The 20,194-nt window shown below is 39.7% G+C and overlaps 1 protein-coding gene across 7 annotated transcripts in view; it reads left to right on the top strand.

The window, feature by feature from the left end:
- The window catches only part of PHACTR4 (phosphatase and actin regulator 4), a 125,168-nt gene that overhangs the window by 61,755 nt on the left and 43,219 nt on the right, over window positions 1-20,194 (top strand). Inside the window, exon 1 of one of the 7 annotated variants that reach the window (XM_020983308.2) lies at window positions 9,789-10,065. The exons of the other annotated variants lie outside the window; for them this stretch is intronic. Within the exon in view, the coding sequence (XP_020838967.1) occupies window positions 10,020-10,065 (46 nt within the window). The 5' untranslated portion in view covers window positions 9,789-10,019. Of the gene's footprint in view, window positions 1-9,788; window positions 10,066-20,194 lie in introns of those variants that run through there. 7 annotated transcript variants of the gene reach the window in all.

Here is a 20,194-nt window from a genome sequence, read left to right as displayed (position 1 = left end):
AACTTAACAAAATAGTATCAAAATTTGTTTGGGAGAGAAAAGTCTAGAACTTATAATCATTTTCTAATACTATGTTTACTTGTGTACATGGTGTATACTTCTAATTAAGCTTCTTGAGGTTAGAGGCTGTTTTATTTTTGTCTTTGTTTTCCCCAGCACCTAGCAAGGTATCTTATTAACAGTAGGCACTCAATAAATATTTCTTTAATTGCATTGACTAACCTCATCCCCTGCCCCCCCACCCCCCCTTTTTTTTTTTGGGACCAGGCTACTAGATGGATAGACCAGGTGACTGCTATAGATAGTTACGTAGATGTTGGCAAAGCATTGAATAGAGTCTCATGCTGGACATGATGTAGGAATGTGGGTTACATGATAATGCCATGAACATTGGAACTGGTTAAATGGCTAGACTCAATCATTGATGATTATGATGAGATGTCAGCTTGGAAGAATTGTCACTGGGATGTGTATCTTGGTGTTCCATGCTCTGCCCAGTGCTACTGAATGTTTTTCAGTGATGATTTGGTTAAAGGCATGTAGGTGACAAGTGTATATGTATCAAATTTGCAAATGACATGTACCAAGCTAGAAGGAATGTAAATGATCTTGCGAGACTTGAAGTTGGGGGCAAAATCTAATCAGATGAAATTTAAAATCCTACCTCTGTCATTACCTTTCTACTATTGGTCAAGGTACTTAACCTCTCGAGTCTCAGCTTCTTTATTTGAAAAATGACTGGGTTGGAATACATTTCCTCTAAGAGCCCTTTCAGATCTAACTCTGTCATCCTAAGTTCTTACAACTCATTTGAATAAATAACTTCACAAGATAAAATAGGGTTGGCTGTGGGTAGACAACTGGCGGTCTGAAAAAGGTAATGGTGCTTTATTGGGCTGCAGACTCAGTGAGAGTCAACATTGTGATATGGCAGCCACAAAGCTAACACTGTAAGATAGTCTAGGCTGGCTGCATTAAGAGATGTCTTAGTGATTGATTGATTGATTGATTGATTGGTCGTGTTCTTGCCTTTTTCTGCATTGGTCAGACCACATTCGGAGAATTATTTTTACTTCTAGCTACAGTTTAGGAAGGACATTAATGTGAGGAAAAATGGGTGGACATTTCAAGGAGGCAAATTGAAGCTTCATATGAGGAAATCCTCACTAATAGGAGCTTTTCAGAGGTGAATAGGATGCCTTGGTAGGCAGTGGATTATTCCTCATTGGAAGTCTTCAAGCAGAGAGGCTAGTTGGTCACTTATTGGGTAGGTTGTTTTGGAAATTTTTGTTAAAATATGGGTTCGACTCGATGGTATTTGAGGACTCAGTGTGAATCATTTGTACAGGGATGAACTCGTTGTCCCTTCCACTTGTAACATTTTATGACCATCTGCAGCTTGATTCTGTGCTCAAGGACAGAAGATAGTTCTGTTGTTTGGAACAAAGGGATTCCTGGGATATAGATTCATAGGATCCAGAGCTGGATAGATGAAATTCTAGCAGAGATGAAAATTAAGAAATTAAGTTTAACCACCACCCAGAAACATTGTATGTGCACAGGTCACCCAGTGAATTAATGACTGAACTGAAAAATAGAGTGCGTGTTTCTGAGCTCCAAGTGCATTATTCTCACTGCTCTCATGAACTTATTTGCATGCCTTTTTATTCTGAAAATGTCAGCCTTAAGAAACAAGTACAAGAAGCCCCAGGCTTGTGTTCTAGGTGTAAATTCCAGGCTGTGCTATTGGCACAATTTCACCTTCTTTTTCTTAAAACTCAAATTACGATGTTGTGAATACAAAAACATATGTATTACTTCATACCTGTCATTAATGTGGGTGGATAAGATATGAAACCAGTATTGTATACACATATATATGACACTCCCTACTGTTCCCTAAAGAGCTGTGGTGGTCAGTTTGTCAGAAGACAGATCATTTTTCCAAGCTAGGCAAAAGATACTGAAGGAGAGATTTTGATGAATGATTGTTTTGCGTATATCACAGTTGCTATATACAGTAGATGATGATATAGGTGATATAGTAGAAATAATACTGGATTAATGAGAAGCCAGGTGACTTGGGTTCTAGTCCCAGATCTTCCTCTTGTTGACTCTGTGACCCTGGGCAAGACACTTTATCTTTACGGGTCTCAGTTATCTTATCTGTAAAATGAGGCTGCCGGCTCTAATAAGGCTCAAGCCTCTAATGTTATGTGATTCTACTGTTTGGGGTTAGATGGGATGAATATTTGGAAGTAACAAGAATTCCTTGACTCTCATTGTCTATGATTTTTCCTTCTGTCAGCCCAATTCTTAGCAGCTGTTCACATAATAACATGCATTCCTATGTAGGTCTTGATTCATAACCCAAGTATTCACATAATTACTTTCTCTTCTTTGAAAATGATTGCTGTTTGCTCAGTGATATTATCATTACTGAGATTGGATAGGCTTGGGAATGGAGATAGATCCCTGTGTCATAAAAGCTCTATAGGACTTTCAGGTTTGGTTAGTTAGAATGGCAACCTCCAGTTACTGTATCCCTTCTGCTACCTGGGCAATCAAGGGGACCCTAGAATCTGAAGACAACTGGACAGTATAGGGCTGGAAAGGTTGAGTATAGTGAGGGAGACAGGACTGTGGCAAGAGGAGAAGGCTATAGGTCAACACATTGAGGAATTGAGAAAAGAATTTCCATGCCTCACGTGCCAAGTTTTTGCTGTTGAGCTGTTTCAGTGATGTGTGACTCTTCGTGACCCCATTTGGGGTTTTCTTGGCAAAGATACTGGAGTGGTTTGCCATTTCCTTCTCCAGCTCATTTTATAGGTGAGGGCAACTGAGGCAAACAGAATTAAGCGACTTGCCCTGGATCACATAGCTAGTAAGTCTCTGAATCCAGAGTTGAACTCAGGTCTTACTGACTTCAGAGCTAGCACTCGATATCTATTATACTGCCTAGCTGCACTCTATCCACTGGGTCACCTACCCACATGCCCAGTTACCTGAGACAAAGAAGCAAGGCAACGAAATTAACAGCTAAATGACAGCTTAATCTCTTCTTGAAACTGTTCTTTGTCACTGTTTACCAGCTCTGGCACTATTTTTTTCTTAAAGGGGAAGTGTTATCAACGTGTTAAGAGTCTGAAACAGTCCCTGAAAACTCGGGGCTAATCTTTATAAGATCATATATTTAGAACTGCAAGAGAGCTTCAAGTTATCTAGTCCACCCTACTCTTATTTTGCAGAGGAGTAAACTAAGTCTGAAAGAGGTTAAATGATTCATCCAGTGTCACATAGTGAGTAGCAGAGCTCATATTTGAACCTTCTTTTGGCTACAAATCTTATGTTCTTTCCTGCCTTTTTCCCCATATTTGAATGCTCATTTGTACAATAATTTTCCAAACAAAATTTGTTGACCTGGAGGAATGTTCTTTTATTCCTTTGCAACCTTTGCTCCCTTGGTGAGACAATAATAAATTCAGAAATGACCATCCCTAGGGCCCCTGATTGAGGCTCTTAACTTCTATCTTGGGAAATGATTTTTTAAAAAAAATAATTGTAAGATATTAACTCCCTTAAATATTGGAGGCATTTCAGATCAGATATTTGTGATGAGAAAATTACCTTTTACTGAAATTAGTAATAGAACCTATTGAGAGAGAGAGGTTCTGCTGAATTTATTTTGATTGTGCTAGTTTTGTTGTGACTTATATTGCTTGAAATCACTGGGAAGTTTATTTATAAAGCACTTCCTCTCCACAGCCCTTCTAAGTAGTACGAGTATGATTATCGTGTCAGTTCCTCATTGGAGGAGGCATGGCTAGTAAGTATTGAAGCTAGGCCTTGAATTACAGATCTGCTTTTGAATCTTAAGCTCTTCTTACTATACCATACCATCCATCCTTCAAAGCACCTTTTTTATAATTATCAGGCTACTCTACTTTATCCTTAGTGCCCCTCATTGAAGCTCCACCTTCTTGAGATATTTTAGGATAGAAAAAAGAAATGTGCAGGATTAAAATTACTAAGCACTTATTCCTCTAGGATAATCTAATTTACATCAATCCAAATAGCAACACAGAATTGAACATATGTAATGTATAATAGCAAAGAACTGAAAACAATCTCTGTGTCCAGTAGCCATGGAATGGCTTAACAAATGACATTTGAGCATAATAGAAGGTTTTATCCCCTTAAGAAATGGTAAATACGTAGATAATAGAGAAATATTGGAAAGAATCAAAACAACAATACATACAAAGACTGTAGCTATGCAGTAAGATCTGGAAAAAAGATCGGAGGGGAGCTTGGAAACAATTTAAGCTACATTTCTTTAGCCCCAACCGTGTGCCAGACCATTGAACTGCTTACCCAGCTCCAATAAAATTGAAGCCAATAATTCTCATGCTTCTCATTAGCTAGAGGACAGCTAGCCCTTCTCATCTGCTTCTATACCCTGTGGTCTCCTGGTACCATGATCTGAGTGACCTGATGGCCCCTGGCTTTGCCATCTGCCCCACAGCTGATCCTTTAGGCCTTCTGGCCTTTTCCATCCACGGTGCAGCGAGACTTTTATGTGTTTTCTTCTGTCATTGTAATGGTCTTGAGACGATGCACTTGTCTCTCTCTCTTTTTTTTTTTTAATTTTAATTTCTAGCACTTAGCGCAGGCCTTGGCACATGGTAAGTACATGCTAATAACATGGACACAATAAATTCATAAAAATTATAAGAAATGTAGCAGAGAACTGCAGACCAAGGGGTTTGCAGAATGACTGAACAAATTGTGATATAGAAATATCATGGAATACTGCTCTGCTGTAAGAAATGATGAGGGGGGGCAGCTAAGTGCTGCAATGGATAGAGCACCGGCTCTGAAGTCAGGAGGACCTGAGTTCAAATCCAGACCCAGACACATTTACACTCACTAGCTGTGTGACTGTGGGCAAGTCACTTAACCCCAATTGCCTCACCCCCCCCAAAAAAAAAAGAAAGAAAGAAATAATGAAAGGGATAATTTTAGAGAAAACTGGGAAGACTTATATGGATTGGTACAGGGTCAAAAGACAGCAGTTCTGTAATCAATTGCAATGATTCCAGAGAACTAGTGGTGCTGCTGTCTACCTCCTGACAGAGAGGCCATGGAGTCACAGTGCAGAAGGAAACATACATATATTTCTCACTTTTTTGGGCTTGGCTAACGTTGGAGTTTGTTTTGGTTGACTTGTGTATCTGGTACGAGAGTTTTGTTTTGCCCTTTTTTGATTTGGGGGGGCTGGGGTTAGGGGAACAGAGGAGAGGCTACAGATAGGTTGCCAAAGAAAAATAAAAGAGGGTTATTGAAGCATTTTTATAAAATACACAGAAGAGAAATAGATACACGACCAGAAGGAATCACAGACAAGAATGTTGGCATGTGGCTGAGGGAGTTGGCTACCAAAATATTAGTATGGTGGAGCTTTTAGAAAAATAAATACTTCTGTAAGATCTGTGTTACTGTATAAGAGATTTTAACACCACTGAAGAAAATACGATCTCCATTGAATTATTAACTCAGTAAGAAGTGGAAAACATGACTTTGTTACCAACACATATTTTCATTAAGCAAGCTTCCTAAGGAACCTTAGGCTATCTATTTGTGTAAAGTAGCGTAGCCTAATAAACTGATATTAAGATGTCCTGAAATGGACCTGTCAGTACAAAAAGGATGATATATGGTAGTAATTTTTAGGCAGCTAGGTGGAGCCATAGTGCACAGAGCACTGACCCTGGAGTCAGGTATTTCAAGTTTCACATTCAGCCTCAGATACTGTTTAGCTGTGTGACCCAGGACAAATCATTTAACCTCTTTCAATCTCAGTTTTCTCATCTGTAAAATGGGGATAATAATAGCCCCTACCTGCTAGGTTTGTCGTGAGGTTCAAATGAAATAATAGACAGTAGGCACTATGTAAGTGTTAGTTATTATTGTTGGTAACTGATAGATCCTCTTTCTGTGCCATGACTAGAACTTTCTGTGAATTGTACAATGGAAAAAAGTCCTGGACTAAAAAAAATGTCAGAAAACAAGGTCGAGTTGCTGTGTGACATTTGGCAAATGACTGACTTACTCTAAGCCTCAGTTTCCAGATCTGTCAGAAGAAGGTTAGAGTTTGTTCATCTGTTGTATTTCCTACAAGTGGTTTCCCAAGAATTTTTCACTTAAGTGCTTCCTGGTGATTGTATTTGATCTGAGAGGTAATAGGGAGCCATTGGAGTTTATTTGAGCTGTAGAGTCTTGTAAGTAAATTTCTCCTGATTTCCCATCAGAAACCCTGGGAACAGTTGGTTTTCTATAGTAATACTTTTGTAGTTGATTTTTTCTCTTTTGAAGTCTTGTTGTGTTTCATTCATGTCTGACCCTTCATGACCCCATGTGGGGTTTTCTTGGCAAAGCTATTGGAGTGGTTTGCCATTTCCTTTTCCAGCTCATTTTACAGATGAAGAAACTGAGGCATACAGGGTGAAGTGAGTTGCCCAGGGTCACACAGCTAGTAAGTGTCTGAGACCAGATTTGAACTCAGGAAGAGGAGTCTTCCTGACTTGAGGCCCAGAGCTCCATCCACTGTGCCATCTAGCTGCAATCTAGACTCCTCATTCATTGAACTAGTTTTCCTTTCCCCTCCTCTTATCTTATGAGAATGGTAAGAGAAAAACATTACTAGTTTATTCAAAGAACATCCAACTTCTGAAGAGTCTTTTGTCCATTATACTTCTTGCCCAAAATTCCTTTTCTGCCTACTTCCCTATGTACAATCACAGAATTTCAGATTTGTAGGAGATTTGCTATAGAGTGGAGTAAAAGCTGTAGCACATCTTACCAAGACGCAAGATTTTGGAGCAGGGAACCCTCTATTCCAGGGATGGGGAACCTGTGGCCTTGAGGCCGCCATTTGGCCCTCTAGGTCCTCAGGTGCAGCCCTTTGACTGAATCCAAACTTCACAGAACAAATCCTCTTAATAAAAAGATTTGGATTCAGTCAAAGGGCTGCACTTGAGGACCTAGCGGGACAAAAGGTGGCCTCAAGGCTGCAGGTTCCCCATCCCTGAATTCTAATCCATCCCTGAATATCAGTGGCCCCCATCACCTACTTGACAAGTCTCTGTCTTGAAGAGAAACCCATTACCCTGGAAAGCAACTAGTTCCACTTTGGACATTTGTAAATGGTGAGGAAGCTTTTCCCAACATTGAGCCTAAATCTGCTTCTTTGCAGCTCCTCCTGGTTCTGTCCTCTAGAGCCAAGCAGAACAGGGCTAGTCTTTCTTCCACATGAAGCCCTTTAAGGACTTAGACACACATTTCCTGAGACTTCTCCAGGCTAAACATCTCCAGTAATATTGAGAGCTTGCCAAATTTGTACACCATTGCTGGGATACTGAAAAATAAATCCTTTACTTTCCCATTCATGTAAGTTTGGGAGAAAAAAAAACCACATGTTTACTCTCATATTTATTGGTGCTCTCTCTAATATGAGCACATACCATACATATAATATCTCTTATGTAAACATGTGTATTTCTTATCATGGTTTGGACAGTAATAATACCCAAGAGTTATTGTACCCTTTCCTGAGAGGCTGAAATGAGACAGTCTCATTTCTAATCTGTATTGGATGGAGAGCTCTCCTAAAGGAAGTCTTGTTTTGGTGCCTCCTGGGATAGTGGGAATAACAGTTGGTCTTTGCAAGGCTTAGCTGGTAGAGTAAAAGCAGTAGCACATCTTACCAAGACACAAGATGTTGGAATGTCAGTTCAACCAGATTCCCTTGGAGTTAGAAAATTTGAGTTCGAGCCTGGGCTCCAAGGGAAGTTATTTATAGGTTTCCTGAACCTTAGAGCTAGAAGAGACTGTGGAAATGATCTAACCCCATCTCCTTATTTGACAGATGAGGGATTTGAGTCATGGTTAAGTGACTCTGTGCCTTGGCTTCTTTATCATGTAAAATGTGTATAATATTTAATTATTTGCCTCATAAAGTGGCTTTGAGTAAACTGCTTTGAAATCAGAGCTTCTGTTCTTTTTTCTTTTCATGTACCCATTCATACTGATCCAAATCTGCTTCTCAAAAATAGCTAACACATGTTGCCACAGACCTGCCTTGGGAAGGAGGTTACTAAAGGCTGATAGAAATCTCTTCAGAGCCTTTGTTCAGGTAATACTGATTTAAACTACAGGTTACTGGAGGTTAACACTTAGTATTTGGTAGTTATCTTTTCTGAAAGGAAGGGAAGATAGAATTCTTTGGGGTACTTTAGATTTTATTGTTTTCATCACTGAACTGCTGGGCCTGGATTCAAGAAGACCTGAGTTCAAATGTGGCCTCAAATATGTGCTCACTGTCTTACCCTAGGCAAATCTCTTAACTCCTGTTTGCCTTAGTTTCCTCAGCTGTTGATGGGGATGATAATAGCACCTACTTCACAGGATTATTGTGAGGATCAAATGAGATAATATTTGTAAAGCACGTAGCACAGTGCCCAGACATAGTAGGTGCTATATAAATGCTCATTCTCTTCCCTCATTGGAATATAGAATGTTTTTATGCATGACCTTTCTGGACTTTCTTCTAACATCTTTAGATTGTCTGGCTCTTCCAAATTGTGCTCTGGCCATGTTTCAAGTTCAGATACAGGATACTATCCTAGTTAAATTTCCTGATGTCATAGCTGTTCATTTATATATTCATGTAAAATGAAGGATTCAAGTCCAGAATAATATGGTTCAAGACTTTAAGTATGATATGGAGTGTGTATTATATTTGGCTTCATCATTGTGATGCAAATCATACAGTTAAATAGTGTTTGCCAATTTATCTGGGAACTTCATGTTTTAAGAAACACATCTTCTAAAGAGGGACCTATTAACCATAATTGTATCTGGTTAGCTGGTGCTTTGGTGTTCCTAGTACATTAGACAATTCCTATTCACCACTTTTTGTTCAGTTTTAATTTCTGATTTGTATTTCCTTGAATGGGAGTGGTTATGTGTTTTTCAGTAGAAATTTAGTGTGTGAATTAAACATCAATTTCCATATCGCTTACTATATGCCGGGCACTGCGCTAAGCACTTTACTATTATTATCTCATTTGATCCTTGTAACAACCCTGCAAGGTGGGTGCTGTTTTTATCTCCATTTTACAGATGAGGAAACTAAGGCTGAGAGAGGTTAAGTGACTTGCCCAGGGTCATACAGCTAGTAAGTGTCTGAGGCCAGATTAAAAGCAGATCTTCCTAACTCCAGGTCCAGTGCTCTATGCACTTCTCCACAAAAGGAATGTTAGAAAAAAAGTTTTATTTTCTATTCTGTATGTTAGAAGCCTTTCTTAATTCTGTTAATTGCATTCGGATTTGGGTATGTGTCTTTGCTCAAGAATGAGTCTTAGTATGTCAGAGTATTTTGGTATACCAAGAATAACCCTATAATATTAACTCTTCTGTAGTATCTCCCAAAACTCTCCCTCAGATGATCTTCTGCTTTAATTAACCACCTGCACTTCATTACTCTGGTGTTTTTATTATTACATTCTTTGGTGAAACATCTTGCAAACTTCTCCACTTTACACTCCCAGTTCTGAGCCTTGTGAGTTTCAGCCAAGTTTAATATAATAAAAGGGGGTGGGGGGGTGATGATAATTCGGGTTATACAGCTCAGCAGCTAGGATGTCATTGGCAGGCAGTCTCCTCCCCTTCCTGAATTTCAGCTCTACCCTGCGCACAGTGGAATGACAGGCATTCCTGTCTGAGCAGAGCTGGCATGAAGGCATATTTGTAAGATCTACAAGTGTCCAGGCTGGGGAGAGAAGAGTGAAAACTCCTGTAGATCAACTGACATCTGTGTCCATTTCTGAGATGAGGCAGTAACCTGGCTTGATGGGTTGCTCACTTCCTTCGGGCACTGTGGATTTCTCATCTCAGAAGGGTGTTTGTTTCTGCCAGGATAGCTTGCTGTTGAAAGTGCCATCAAACTAAATTTAACCATGGGGCAAGCTGTTGTCTCTGGACCGGTAAATCCAGCTGCAGTTGGTGAGTAATGAAAGGCAAAAGAAATGTAGAAAATCGTGGCTGAGAGGAAAGCAGATGTGCAGGTGATGTAGGGGGAATGTGAGGGTTTCTGAAATTTCTCTAGAGATGTTTGTAAGTTTCTTAAGAATGAATGAAAACTCAGAAGCTGTTTCTCTTCTGTTTACTTTCTTTGCCATTCACCATTTTCTTGGTGGGGGTTTTCATGTTGTCTTGCTGGCTGACAGGACCTTTATTGGACCAGACAGGTAATGGGACCATTTCTTGGGAGTTCAGTAGACAACACAAGGAGAACTCAAGTATTTGACAGGAGTAGAGTACTTAGAACCTAGGTGTGGCATTGGAACAGCTGATTGGCTGTGAGCTCTATAAAAAGGGGTGGGGTACTTTTAAGAAATGACTAAACTATTGGAGTCAGGTAAAGTATTTAAAATGTTTTTTTTTAAATATGGCAAGCCTTTTCCTTTGTTTTCTGTCTTCACCATTTTTTCCATTTCCAAACTGGGTGTTCTAGATTTGAAACATTCTTACTGTCTCTGAAATCTAGACTACTCTGATAATCAGCACCTGTTGCTCTAGAGGTAAAAATCTCACAAATGGAATCTGATGCATTCCTTACCTCAAGTCTATTTCCCTTAGGCTTTGGGGTTGTTATTTTTTAAACCCCACCGGTTGAACGGAGAGGAATGGCTTAACTTGAGGAAATTAGTTTTTACTGAATGGTTTGTTTAAGGATTACTAAAAAGTAAGCAAGGTGAGGAAACCTCAGTAAATCATCTCTTCCTGGGTTGTTTTTTTTTTTTAAATGATTAATGCCTTCTTTGAGATTTTAAAAGTGGTAGAAAACAGACATGTTCAGTCCTGGATGGCTTTCTGTTAAGACATTTACAGTTTAGAGTAGAGAAAGAGAGAGGGGTGTATGTGTGTGTGTGTGTGGGGGGGGTAATTGGTAACACTCCCAGTTGCCATTCAGTTTTTTAGTATTAGTGTTTCCAAAGGTAGTGCTTTCATTTGAAGACTTCCCAAGTTTTCACAGAAATGCTTTTCTTGTTTTACGGAAACTGATGCACAGAGATGCCCCCCTGTGAGTCAGAAACAAAGTTTTTAGAACTGAAGTCAGGACTTGACTCATTCTGTTTCAGTCTCTAGGGCTGGGTCTATACTAACCTAATAATTCACTTTTGGGCTTAGTGAAGTCACTTGTGCTGTGGAAACAACAGGCTAAACAAGTTAAGTTTTTTAGTTGAGTTTGTTAAGAACTATGAAAGCTTCCCGTGTAATACCAGGGACCTAGGTCTTTTTATGTCATTCATTAATTAAAAAGTTAAAGAACTTTGCAAAGTTCAGAGCTGTTTCTGCATAGGTGGAAGGTAGTGGGGATATGAAAGGGTACCCAAACCAGTAAATCAAGAGTTTGCTCGGAATAGATAAGAGGGATATATTTGGGTGGATGTGAATGAAGTGAAAGGAAAGATGATGAGATACCCTAACCCCAAGAAAAGTGAAGATAAGAGCAATATTAGCTATTGAATGTTTCTGAAAACTTTTACTAGCCACGCGGAAACAAAATAGGCTGCCTTGGGATGTCTCGTGTCCCTTCCCTTGAATCCTAAGTCTCCACGACCACTTGCTGGGTGTATATGTTGTAGTGGAGATCTTTTTGGTGTCTGATGTGACCTAGGCTACTGAAGTCCTTTCTGAGTCTGTGAAAGGGGATTTTTATATTACAAGGTTAATTTTCCTATTCTGATACTTTCCCTTCTATCAAATGTTATTGACAGTTGACTATATGGTTTTTAAGTGAAGGAATATCATTGGCATGTTGTTTGAAGGTATAGTTTAGAGCTTATATTTGAAGGAAATAATGAATTTCAGGCACTCTAAGACTCTGTCTTGAAAGTTTTGATGGATATGTAGATTATATTTCTCACTCTGTGTAGTACAGTTCTTTTTCCATATAGAAGAAAGCATTGAATGTGATAATAGATATGATCTCATCAACTCTTCCAAAAGGTGAATATGGCAAATAAATTAGGAGTTTTCATTAGTTTTCTAATAGAACTTAGCACACAGAAGTTAGAATGTCAAAGTCAGAAGGAACTTTATAATATACAGTGCTAAAGGACAGGATGCTAGATAGAGCTGCCAGGGATCTTAAATATCATCTAATTCAGTGATTCCCAGTTTTTTCCGTATAAGAAACCCTTAAAAAAAATTCACAGACATCCTCCATGAGATAGCTGAAATTGCAGTGCTGAGATTCAGTGACACACACACAGATTACTTCATCCTTTGCTCACAGCCCTTGCTTCCTGGGCATTGCACAGGAATAATGGGGACCATTAATCTGCTTTCATGCTCTCATTTTACAAATGAGGAAATTGTGTTTAAATTTTTTTGTTCAAGTTCACTTGTAGGTAATTAATGGCACAGAAAAGTGCTCAGGTCTCCTAATTTCTGATGTAGAACTGCTGCTCTTTCTACTTCTACAATTGTTTATTTGCCTCTACCAGTTGTAAAACACTGAACCAGCCTCTGGGGAAGATAGGAAAACTAAAACACGATTCCTGCCCATATGCATCACAAAATATAGTAGGGAAATGTGATATTGATACTAGCAACTATAATGGAAGGTCATATACATGCATAAGAGGTGAACAGCAAGAATGCTAGGTGGCAAATGGAAAGGATTGTTACTGACTGGGGGTGTCAGGGAAACACTGCATGGAGGAGATGGCCTTCATGCATTACCTTGAAGGATGGATTTGACAAGCAAAGATGGAGGGAGAGCATTCCATGAAAAAGAATGTTGTGAACACGATATTGCTCCAGGTAGGTGCTGCAAAGGGCAATCAATGCCCCCATCTGTAGCTTAGTGTAGCTGAAAAGTGGTAGTAGGAGATAAGCATGGGAAAATAGGTTGCCACTGGATTGGCATAGATAATACGTAAATAAATGAAAAATTGAATAACAATGAAAAAATAAGTTTTAAATAACAATTCTAGGAAACTAGTGTTGTTATCAAAGAGGACTCTTTCCTTCTCGGAAATTAGTGGCATATACAATTAAATGTAAAAATCCTTTAAAAATTATGTCAGAATAGCCAGTCAGTGTAAAAAATGGTCACCATCTAGAATGATGAATCTTGAACACCTGCAACTTTACAACTGATGTTGAGTCCAGAATAAAACCACACCCTCTTCACTTCATTAAACAAAAATTGCCTATGTTAATTCATATTAAAGATTTATCCTGTAAGTGAAATAGATCTCTACCAGCTCTGCCTGCAGATTTGCAGAGATAAATCCGGAGTGAGTAATTCTTTGTACTTCCTGTTCAACAACATAAAAACTCTCTGCACATAGAGAGTCCTTTATTATATACCATATCAAAGTAGGTATGCTAATTAATATATGTCCAGAAATTAGTCACAAGACCGAAGAATTTTTATAAGCTCTGCCCAATCAGTCCACCCCATCTTTTCTCCCCTGCTGCCCCTTGCTTGTTCTTCTTCCTTCTTTTTTTTTCCCTTTCATTTTCTCTACCCGTTTCTTTCCTCAGCTTTTCCAACTTCTTTCCAAATTGAAGCAAACCTCTTAAGTTGTCTAAGCCTGCATTTCCTCCTTTTAGGCTCCTGGAATTCAAAATTGAAATATACTTTAGAGAGCCCCTAGGTTGGCTCCCTCACTTAACAGCTAAGAAAATTGAGGTTCAGAGAAAGCATGAGACTGCCCAAAGTTACACAGGCCATAAGCAAATCCAGGCTTGGAATCAATTCTGGCTCCACATGTTTTGTTATTTTCACTATGCCATAGTACTTCGGGCAGTGTTGTAGTTCCTTACTGAAGCTTCTGTGAATAAGTGTTCCTCATGTCAGTACTTTAGATAATCCATACTCAGAAGTTTTCTTCTGTTTGATGGGAATTGCCCAAGCTTGTGTTTGTTCTCCTGGCCCAGCATCCAAGAATTCAGGATTTGTTCCATAGCGCAATGAGGCATTACCAGAGAGAAGACTGAGGAGAGGCCTTGAAATAGACCCTGCTTTACCACTGGCGGTTAGGCTTTTGTGCTACTGGAAGTTTCACAAGGAAGACGGGTAGATCTCAACCACCATACGCAAGGTTTTTCCTAAACCTATATTGTCTGGGTGCATTCAAATGAACTGAGAACAGGGATAGATAACAAATGGAAAAATGAGGCAGCAGAATGTAGTGGATAGATAGAAGAGCTGGATTCAAATCCTGCCTCAGCTGTTTAGTAATAACTGTCGAGAAGAATCCCCACCCCCAAAATGGCCAGCAGTACATAGCTATTCTCTGAATCATGGGGAAAACCTACAATAGGAGTTTCTGTGAGGAAGAGGAAATAGGCATAGTTTTCCTATCTCGTCTAGAATCCAGCAGGAAAGAGCAGTTCAAGATTTCCTTGTGGACTCCTTTGACCATCTAGAAAGGATTTCCGGTTCAGATACTGCTCTGGGATACAGTCCCCCCTACCGCCCCTTACTGTGGTAAAATTTTTGAACTGGCCATAGGATAGTAATTATTTGTCTTATATTCTCTTTGCAGAAAAAAAAATTTGGAAAGTTTTGCATCTCCACTTTTTTGGTAACTTTCCATCAGTAAACTTTCCATCATGGCTTTATCTTTCATCATGTATAATTTAAAAAACCTTCACGCAGAATTTTGGTCCCAAAATATATCTCAGTCAAATTGTCTGATTTGAGAGTGTTTCCTGTCAGCCCAGGTTTGGGTAGGAAACTGTATTTTCAGATACTCAAGTTCTGACCTGGTTGTACTGGTGTGAGAGAAGAGCTCCCTCCCTATTCCTCTCTAGTTGTTTCTTTACCTCAGACAGTGGAGGGTGGGGGTGGAGGCAGCATTGCTTTCTAATTCCCAAAGTAATTAATTCAGTGGAGTGCTTTTAAGATGATTTGCTATTCTACCACAACTATGATTTGTGCTGCTGACTGACTGGTGGTTGATTTAGCTTCTGTATTTTTGTTAGTTTCTACCTGTTCCCCAAATCAAATTAGAAGGCTTTTTTAAAAGGCAAAGGTGAGTGAGTGCCATCGTTCTCCTTCTGTCAAGCCTGACTCTACCTCTTGGCCGTCCTCCACTCTTTGATCCTAACTCAGCCTTTTGGGACCCTCTTCTGTGTGATAGCCACCATCTTCCGGTGTTTGAAGGGCTGTGTCCTCTCCTTCTTGTTTCCCAAGTTGCTTGGTTTTTTTTCCTTCAAGCTGAATGTCCCTGATAATATTATGAAGAAGCATGTGATGTAGTGGAAAAATCCCTGGCCTTGGGAACCTGATTTTTAGTCTATGGCTCCACCCTCATAACTGACACTGGGCAAGGTTCTCTGGGCCATGGTCGTCTCCTCCGTAACAGGTGTTTTTGGACTAGATAGTCTGTCTCTAAGGTTCTTTTTGTGACACACACACTCAACATCTTTGTTTTTGTGTATGTGCAAATGTATGCCCCGAGTGTGTTTTTAATGACCTCTTCATCATCCTTGCCCTTCCCTGGACATCCCCTAGCATGTCAGTGTCCCAAAATGGAAATGGAGCATGGTACTTCCCAGTGTGGTCTGGCCACGGTTTCTGCGGTGTACACTTCTATTCATGCGGCACTGAGTTGCATAGTGAGGACGTGAAGGTGGTGGGTGCTGCCCAATCTTTGGACATTCTAGTGTTTGAACATAGATGAAACTAAGTGGTTACTGTCTGGATTCATTCGTGAAAATGGGCCACTTGATGCTTTTTCAGTGACTTACATTTAACCCAATAAAAAGGAACAGATGTCTTTACCTGTTACCTTTCCCTTAACCATTTCACAGCTTTAACTCAGTTCCATAATTTATGAGGTACTGACTGTGCTGGGCCTTCTTGGACAGTGGTGTCAAACTCAAATGGAAGCAGGGGCCAATGAACCCTATAGAAGCATCCCTGGGAGTGCATGGTGACTTAATTTTAAAATGTAATATTATGTATGTTTTACTGTATTCTTTCTTATTTTGTTAAATGTCCCCCAATTACATTTTAATCTGATTCAGGCCAAAGTCTGGAGTGTTTGGGGCTGTATCTTTGACCCTTGCTGTAAAAGGACAGATCACTTTTTACCTTCTACAGTGAAGGAGGCATAAGTGAAGAGCAGTCTAGACCTAGAGCCGAAGGAACGTCTGGGGCTTCTAGTCCTGTCTTTCCATTTCAGAGGAAGAAACAGACCGCTGGAGGGGAAGGGACTTGCCCAAGGTCAAACCAGAGTTGTTATGGGGGTAGTGTGAGGATTGAGAATGGGGAAAAATTGTTTTGATTTGGGCTTTTTTGTTTGTTTGTATTTGGTGTCTGTGTGTATTTAAGGAAAGAACCTTAATGAAACAAGTATTAGACTTCTTGAAATTGGATGTCCCCTAGACATCTTAAACTCCTGTCAACTGCAATATTGTAATAATTGTGAAAGTCTTAGCTACTCTTATCAATTAAATGATCCTCAGCAATTCCAAAGGACTCACAATGGAACATGCTGTCCACCTCCAGAGAGCCCCAATGAACTCATAGTGCAGACTGAAGCAGATTTTCTTAAACTTTTAAAATTTTTCTTGCCCCCCCCAACATGGCTGGTAAAGAAATATGTTTTGTATGACTTTATGTGCATAACGGCTCTAGTATCTATTGCCTCCTCAGTGCGTAGGGGAGGGGGTAGAGGGAAGGAGAGAATTGAGAACTGAAAACCAAATTTTTTTACATTAATAATAAAAACATAAACTCAGCATGTCCAAAACAAGGCATTATCCATTATCCCAAACTAGCTCCTCTCCCAGCCTTCCTTATTACTGTTTTGGAGGTACCACCATCCTCTCAGTCACCCAAGCTCCCCACCAAGGTGTCGTCTTCGATTCCTTACTCTCTCACCACTCCCTTTGCCTCAACCCCCTCCCCTGCCCCAGCCCCCACAGGCAGTTTATTGCCAGGGCTTGTTGATTTCACCTTCATAGTCTCTTGAATATTCTCCCTTCTCTCCTTCGACTCTGCCATCCCCTGGTGCAGGCCCTCATCACCTCACACGTGGATTATTGTAATAGCTATTGATGGGGCTGCCTCCACCCAGCTTGTCAGAGTCTTCCTAAAGCACGAGGGTGACCATGTCACCTCGCAACTCAGTAACTCCAATGATTCCCTATCACCTCCGTCCTCTTTGGCATTCAGAGCCCTTTATAACTTGGCCCCTTCCTACCTTTCAAGTCTTCTTATACCCCAGCTCTGATCCAGTGACACTGGCGTCCTTGTTCATCCTCCAACAAGAAGGACCCTCTTCTCTTGACTCCAGGAATTTTCATTGGCTGTCCTCCATGCCTCTAGTGCTCTCCTTCCTCATCTTCACCTCCTGGATTCCTTCAGCTAAAATCCTACCCTCTACAGGAAACCTTGCCCTTTCCAACCCTTAGTTATAGTTCCTTCCCTCTGTTGATTATTTCGTTATTTTCAGTATATCCTTGTTGTAGTTTGTATGTAGTTGTTTGCATGTTGTCTCCTCTGTTGAGTGGAAGGGACTGTCTTTTATCTTTCTTGATCGACCTTGCACCTGGCAAATGCCTGGCACATAGTAGGCGCTTAGTGTTTATTGCCTTGAATACATAGGAGACTCAGAAAAAAGTTCAAAAGAGGACACAGACAAGCAAGGCAATGTTTTTATTGTGTTATATGTAATAGAGATTCACAATTTCATGTCCCCCTTTTCTGTTCCTTGTATAATGAAACGTTGATGTTTTAAGTACATGATAAGAAACAAAATTGAAAAGAGAAAAGCTGTTTAAAAATTTTCATTTGTAAATTTTGTTTTAACACAGCATTAATACCCACAGCCTGAGTTATTGTGACTGATTGCACCAAGAAAACACTTCAGTGGTTTCTTGTTTCTTAAAAGAAAGGACATCTTGTAAAATACCAGCATTGCCCAATGTTTTGAAAGTTTTCTTCACTTACATAGAAATGGTATATTTTGTTACTTTGGTTCTGCTTTATTCACTCTTTCTCCAATGCTTCGTTAAATTGTTCTTTTGTTAGCTTTGCACCAGTTTTGAGAGCTTATATTCATATCCTTTGACTACTTGTCTATTAGAGTGTAATCCATTACTGTTGATATGGTAGTGGTGAGTGAGTCAATTGTCATATGACTCCACCCACCCATCCCTGTGACAGCCTAGACCTAAGCTCCCCACTTGTTTATAACCATTGAGGGCAGGAACTACCTTACTTTTTTAGCCCCAGTGCTCAATACTAGGAATATTATATGTGGTTGATAAGTGCTTGTTCATTGGTGAATTTGTTAATGGAATCATGTTTATAGATTTAGAAGTGACTGTAGAGGTGATTTTATAAATGAGGCGGCTGAGGTCCAAAAGGTAGTTAAATGACTTGCCCAAATCACAAAGCTAGTAAGTCTTTGAAGCTGGATTTGAACCCCACTTTTCTTGACTCCAAGTCTAGCATCCTGTCTACCACACCAGTAAATCTCAAAATGTTTCATCCCATGATCCCTTTATATTCTTAAATATTATCCAGGACCCCCCCTCCCCCAGGAGGTTTTGTTTAGGTGGGTTATATCTATCAATATTAATCATATTGAAGATTTATTTAGATAAAATTTTAAAATGTTTATTAAATCATTGAAAATAATAAATTCATTATGTTGACATAAGTATCATTAATGTCTGGCTTCATAGAAGACAGTTAGATTCTTATTTCTGCTTTTTTTATTCTGTTACATTATAATGTTTTGGTTGGAGTATATGAAGAAAATACAGCCTCGGGGTCTTGGAGACCCCTAGGTCACAGTGGATCACAATTTGAGGATGGCTGCACAACCACCATGCCTTAAATACTGCTTTGTATTTTGTAATACTCCCAAGGATATATCCTTGTAATCTGATTCAGGAAAAGATTAAAACTTATAGCTATGGGAAAAAAAATTGCATTATCTATGCCCTATCCTTCAGACAGAATTAGCTATTAATTAGTTGTAAGTAGACACCAACTCTGTGTCCTTAGGCAGGTTGCTTACTCCCTCTTTACTTCCCCATCCCCAAGTATAATAATATCTGTCTTCTGTGTTTTTGTTAATTAATACTTGCAAAATTCTTTGAAGATGAAAAGTGCCAAGTATTATATATTAGTGGTATATACCTGCTAAAAATAAATTCATCTCCTAGAAATTTGTATTAGAGCAGCTAACTTGTGCTGAACTTGAGTTGCTAAACCTTTGTTAAGCCAAGAAAATCTAGTGACTACTAGACTAGGAAGGACAGCAGACTGTCCTGTATGCAGGTGATTCATGCTCTACTGAGCCGTCATCTTACCTTCAGCAATTCATTTCCTTTTTATGAGCCTCAGTTTTCCCCTCTGTAACATGAGGGCATTTTGGCCCAGATGATCTTCTGAGATCCCCTGCAGCTCTGGTAGCCTAGGATTTTGTAATGAAATAATCAAAACACTGTGATAAACTAGAAAATGAAACATCAAAGTTTAAAAGAGGAAGTGTACTTCTTATACACTGGCTCCCAGGACAGTATTAGAAAAGAGAATTCCAAACTGTAATTTGGTTTAGTTATCTTTTACCTCCTTCCTCCAAAGGCGCCAAGCCTTCCTTCTTGTTGCCTGCAGCTGCGTGACTCAGAGTAAGAGGGGTTTTCTTAGGGCACATGATCATTCAAACAGCAGCTGACATCCCAGACTCCATTTTCTGGCAAATACAAAGAGAGCAGGAGGGAAACCACCTTTTCCTGGCTCTCAGAAAATGGGGAACAAATCCGTAAGGCTACATCCTATCGCTTAACTCCTTTAAAAGGTCAGCTAAATGCCGGTCAGCAGTAGCACCTCCAGATTTCTTTAAGTCTTCTAATGAGAATGAGTATCAGGAAAGCAAGAACATCTGAAGTGTTGGGAACAAATGATTTGTGAGCAAAGTAGATTACTAACAGTTTCAAGCCTGCCTCCTTTTACTGTTCCACCCGCTAATTACCATACACCAAGAGAACTTGCTGGCACAGTTGCATCATCACAAAAACAAGAGATTGGTGATTTTGCCATACCTACTGGTGCTTTCCCTGTGTACTGACTAACTGCTTCATCTGC

Source organism: Phascolarctos cinereus, unplaced genomic scaffold (assembly GCF_003287225.1).
Source record: "Phascolarctos cinereus isolate Bilbo 61053 unplaced genomic scaffold, phaCin_HiC Scaffold_726;HRSCAF=1367, whole genome shotgun sequence".
In the NCBI taxonomy this organism is placed as follows: Eukaryota; Metazoa; Chordata; class Mammalia; order Diprotodontia; family Phascolarctidae; genus Phascolarctos; species Phascolarctos cinereus.
The sequence above is the reverse complement of the archived record's forward strand: the minus strand, read 5'-3'. Positions and strand labels throughout refer to the sequence as shown.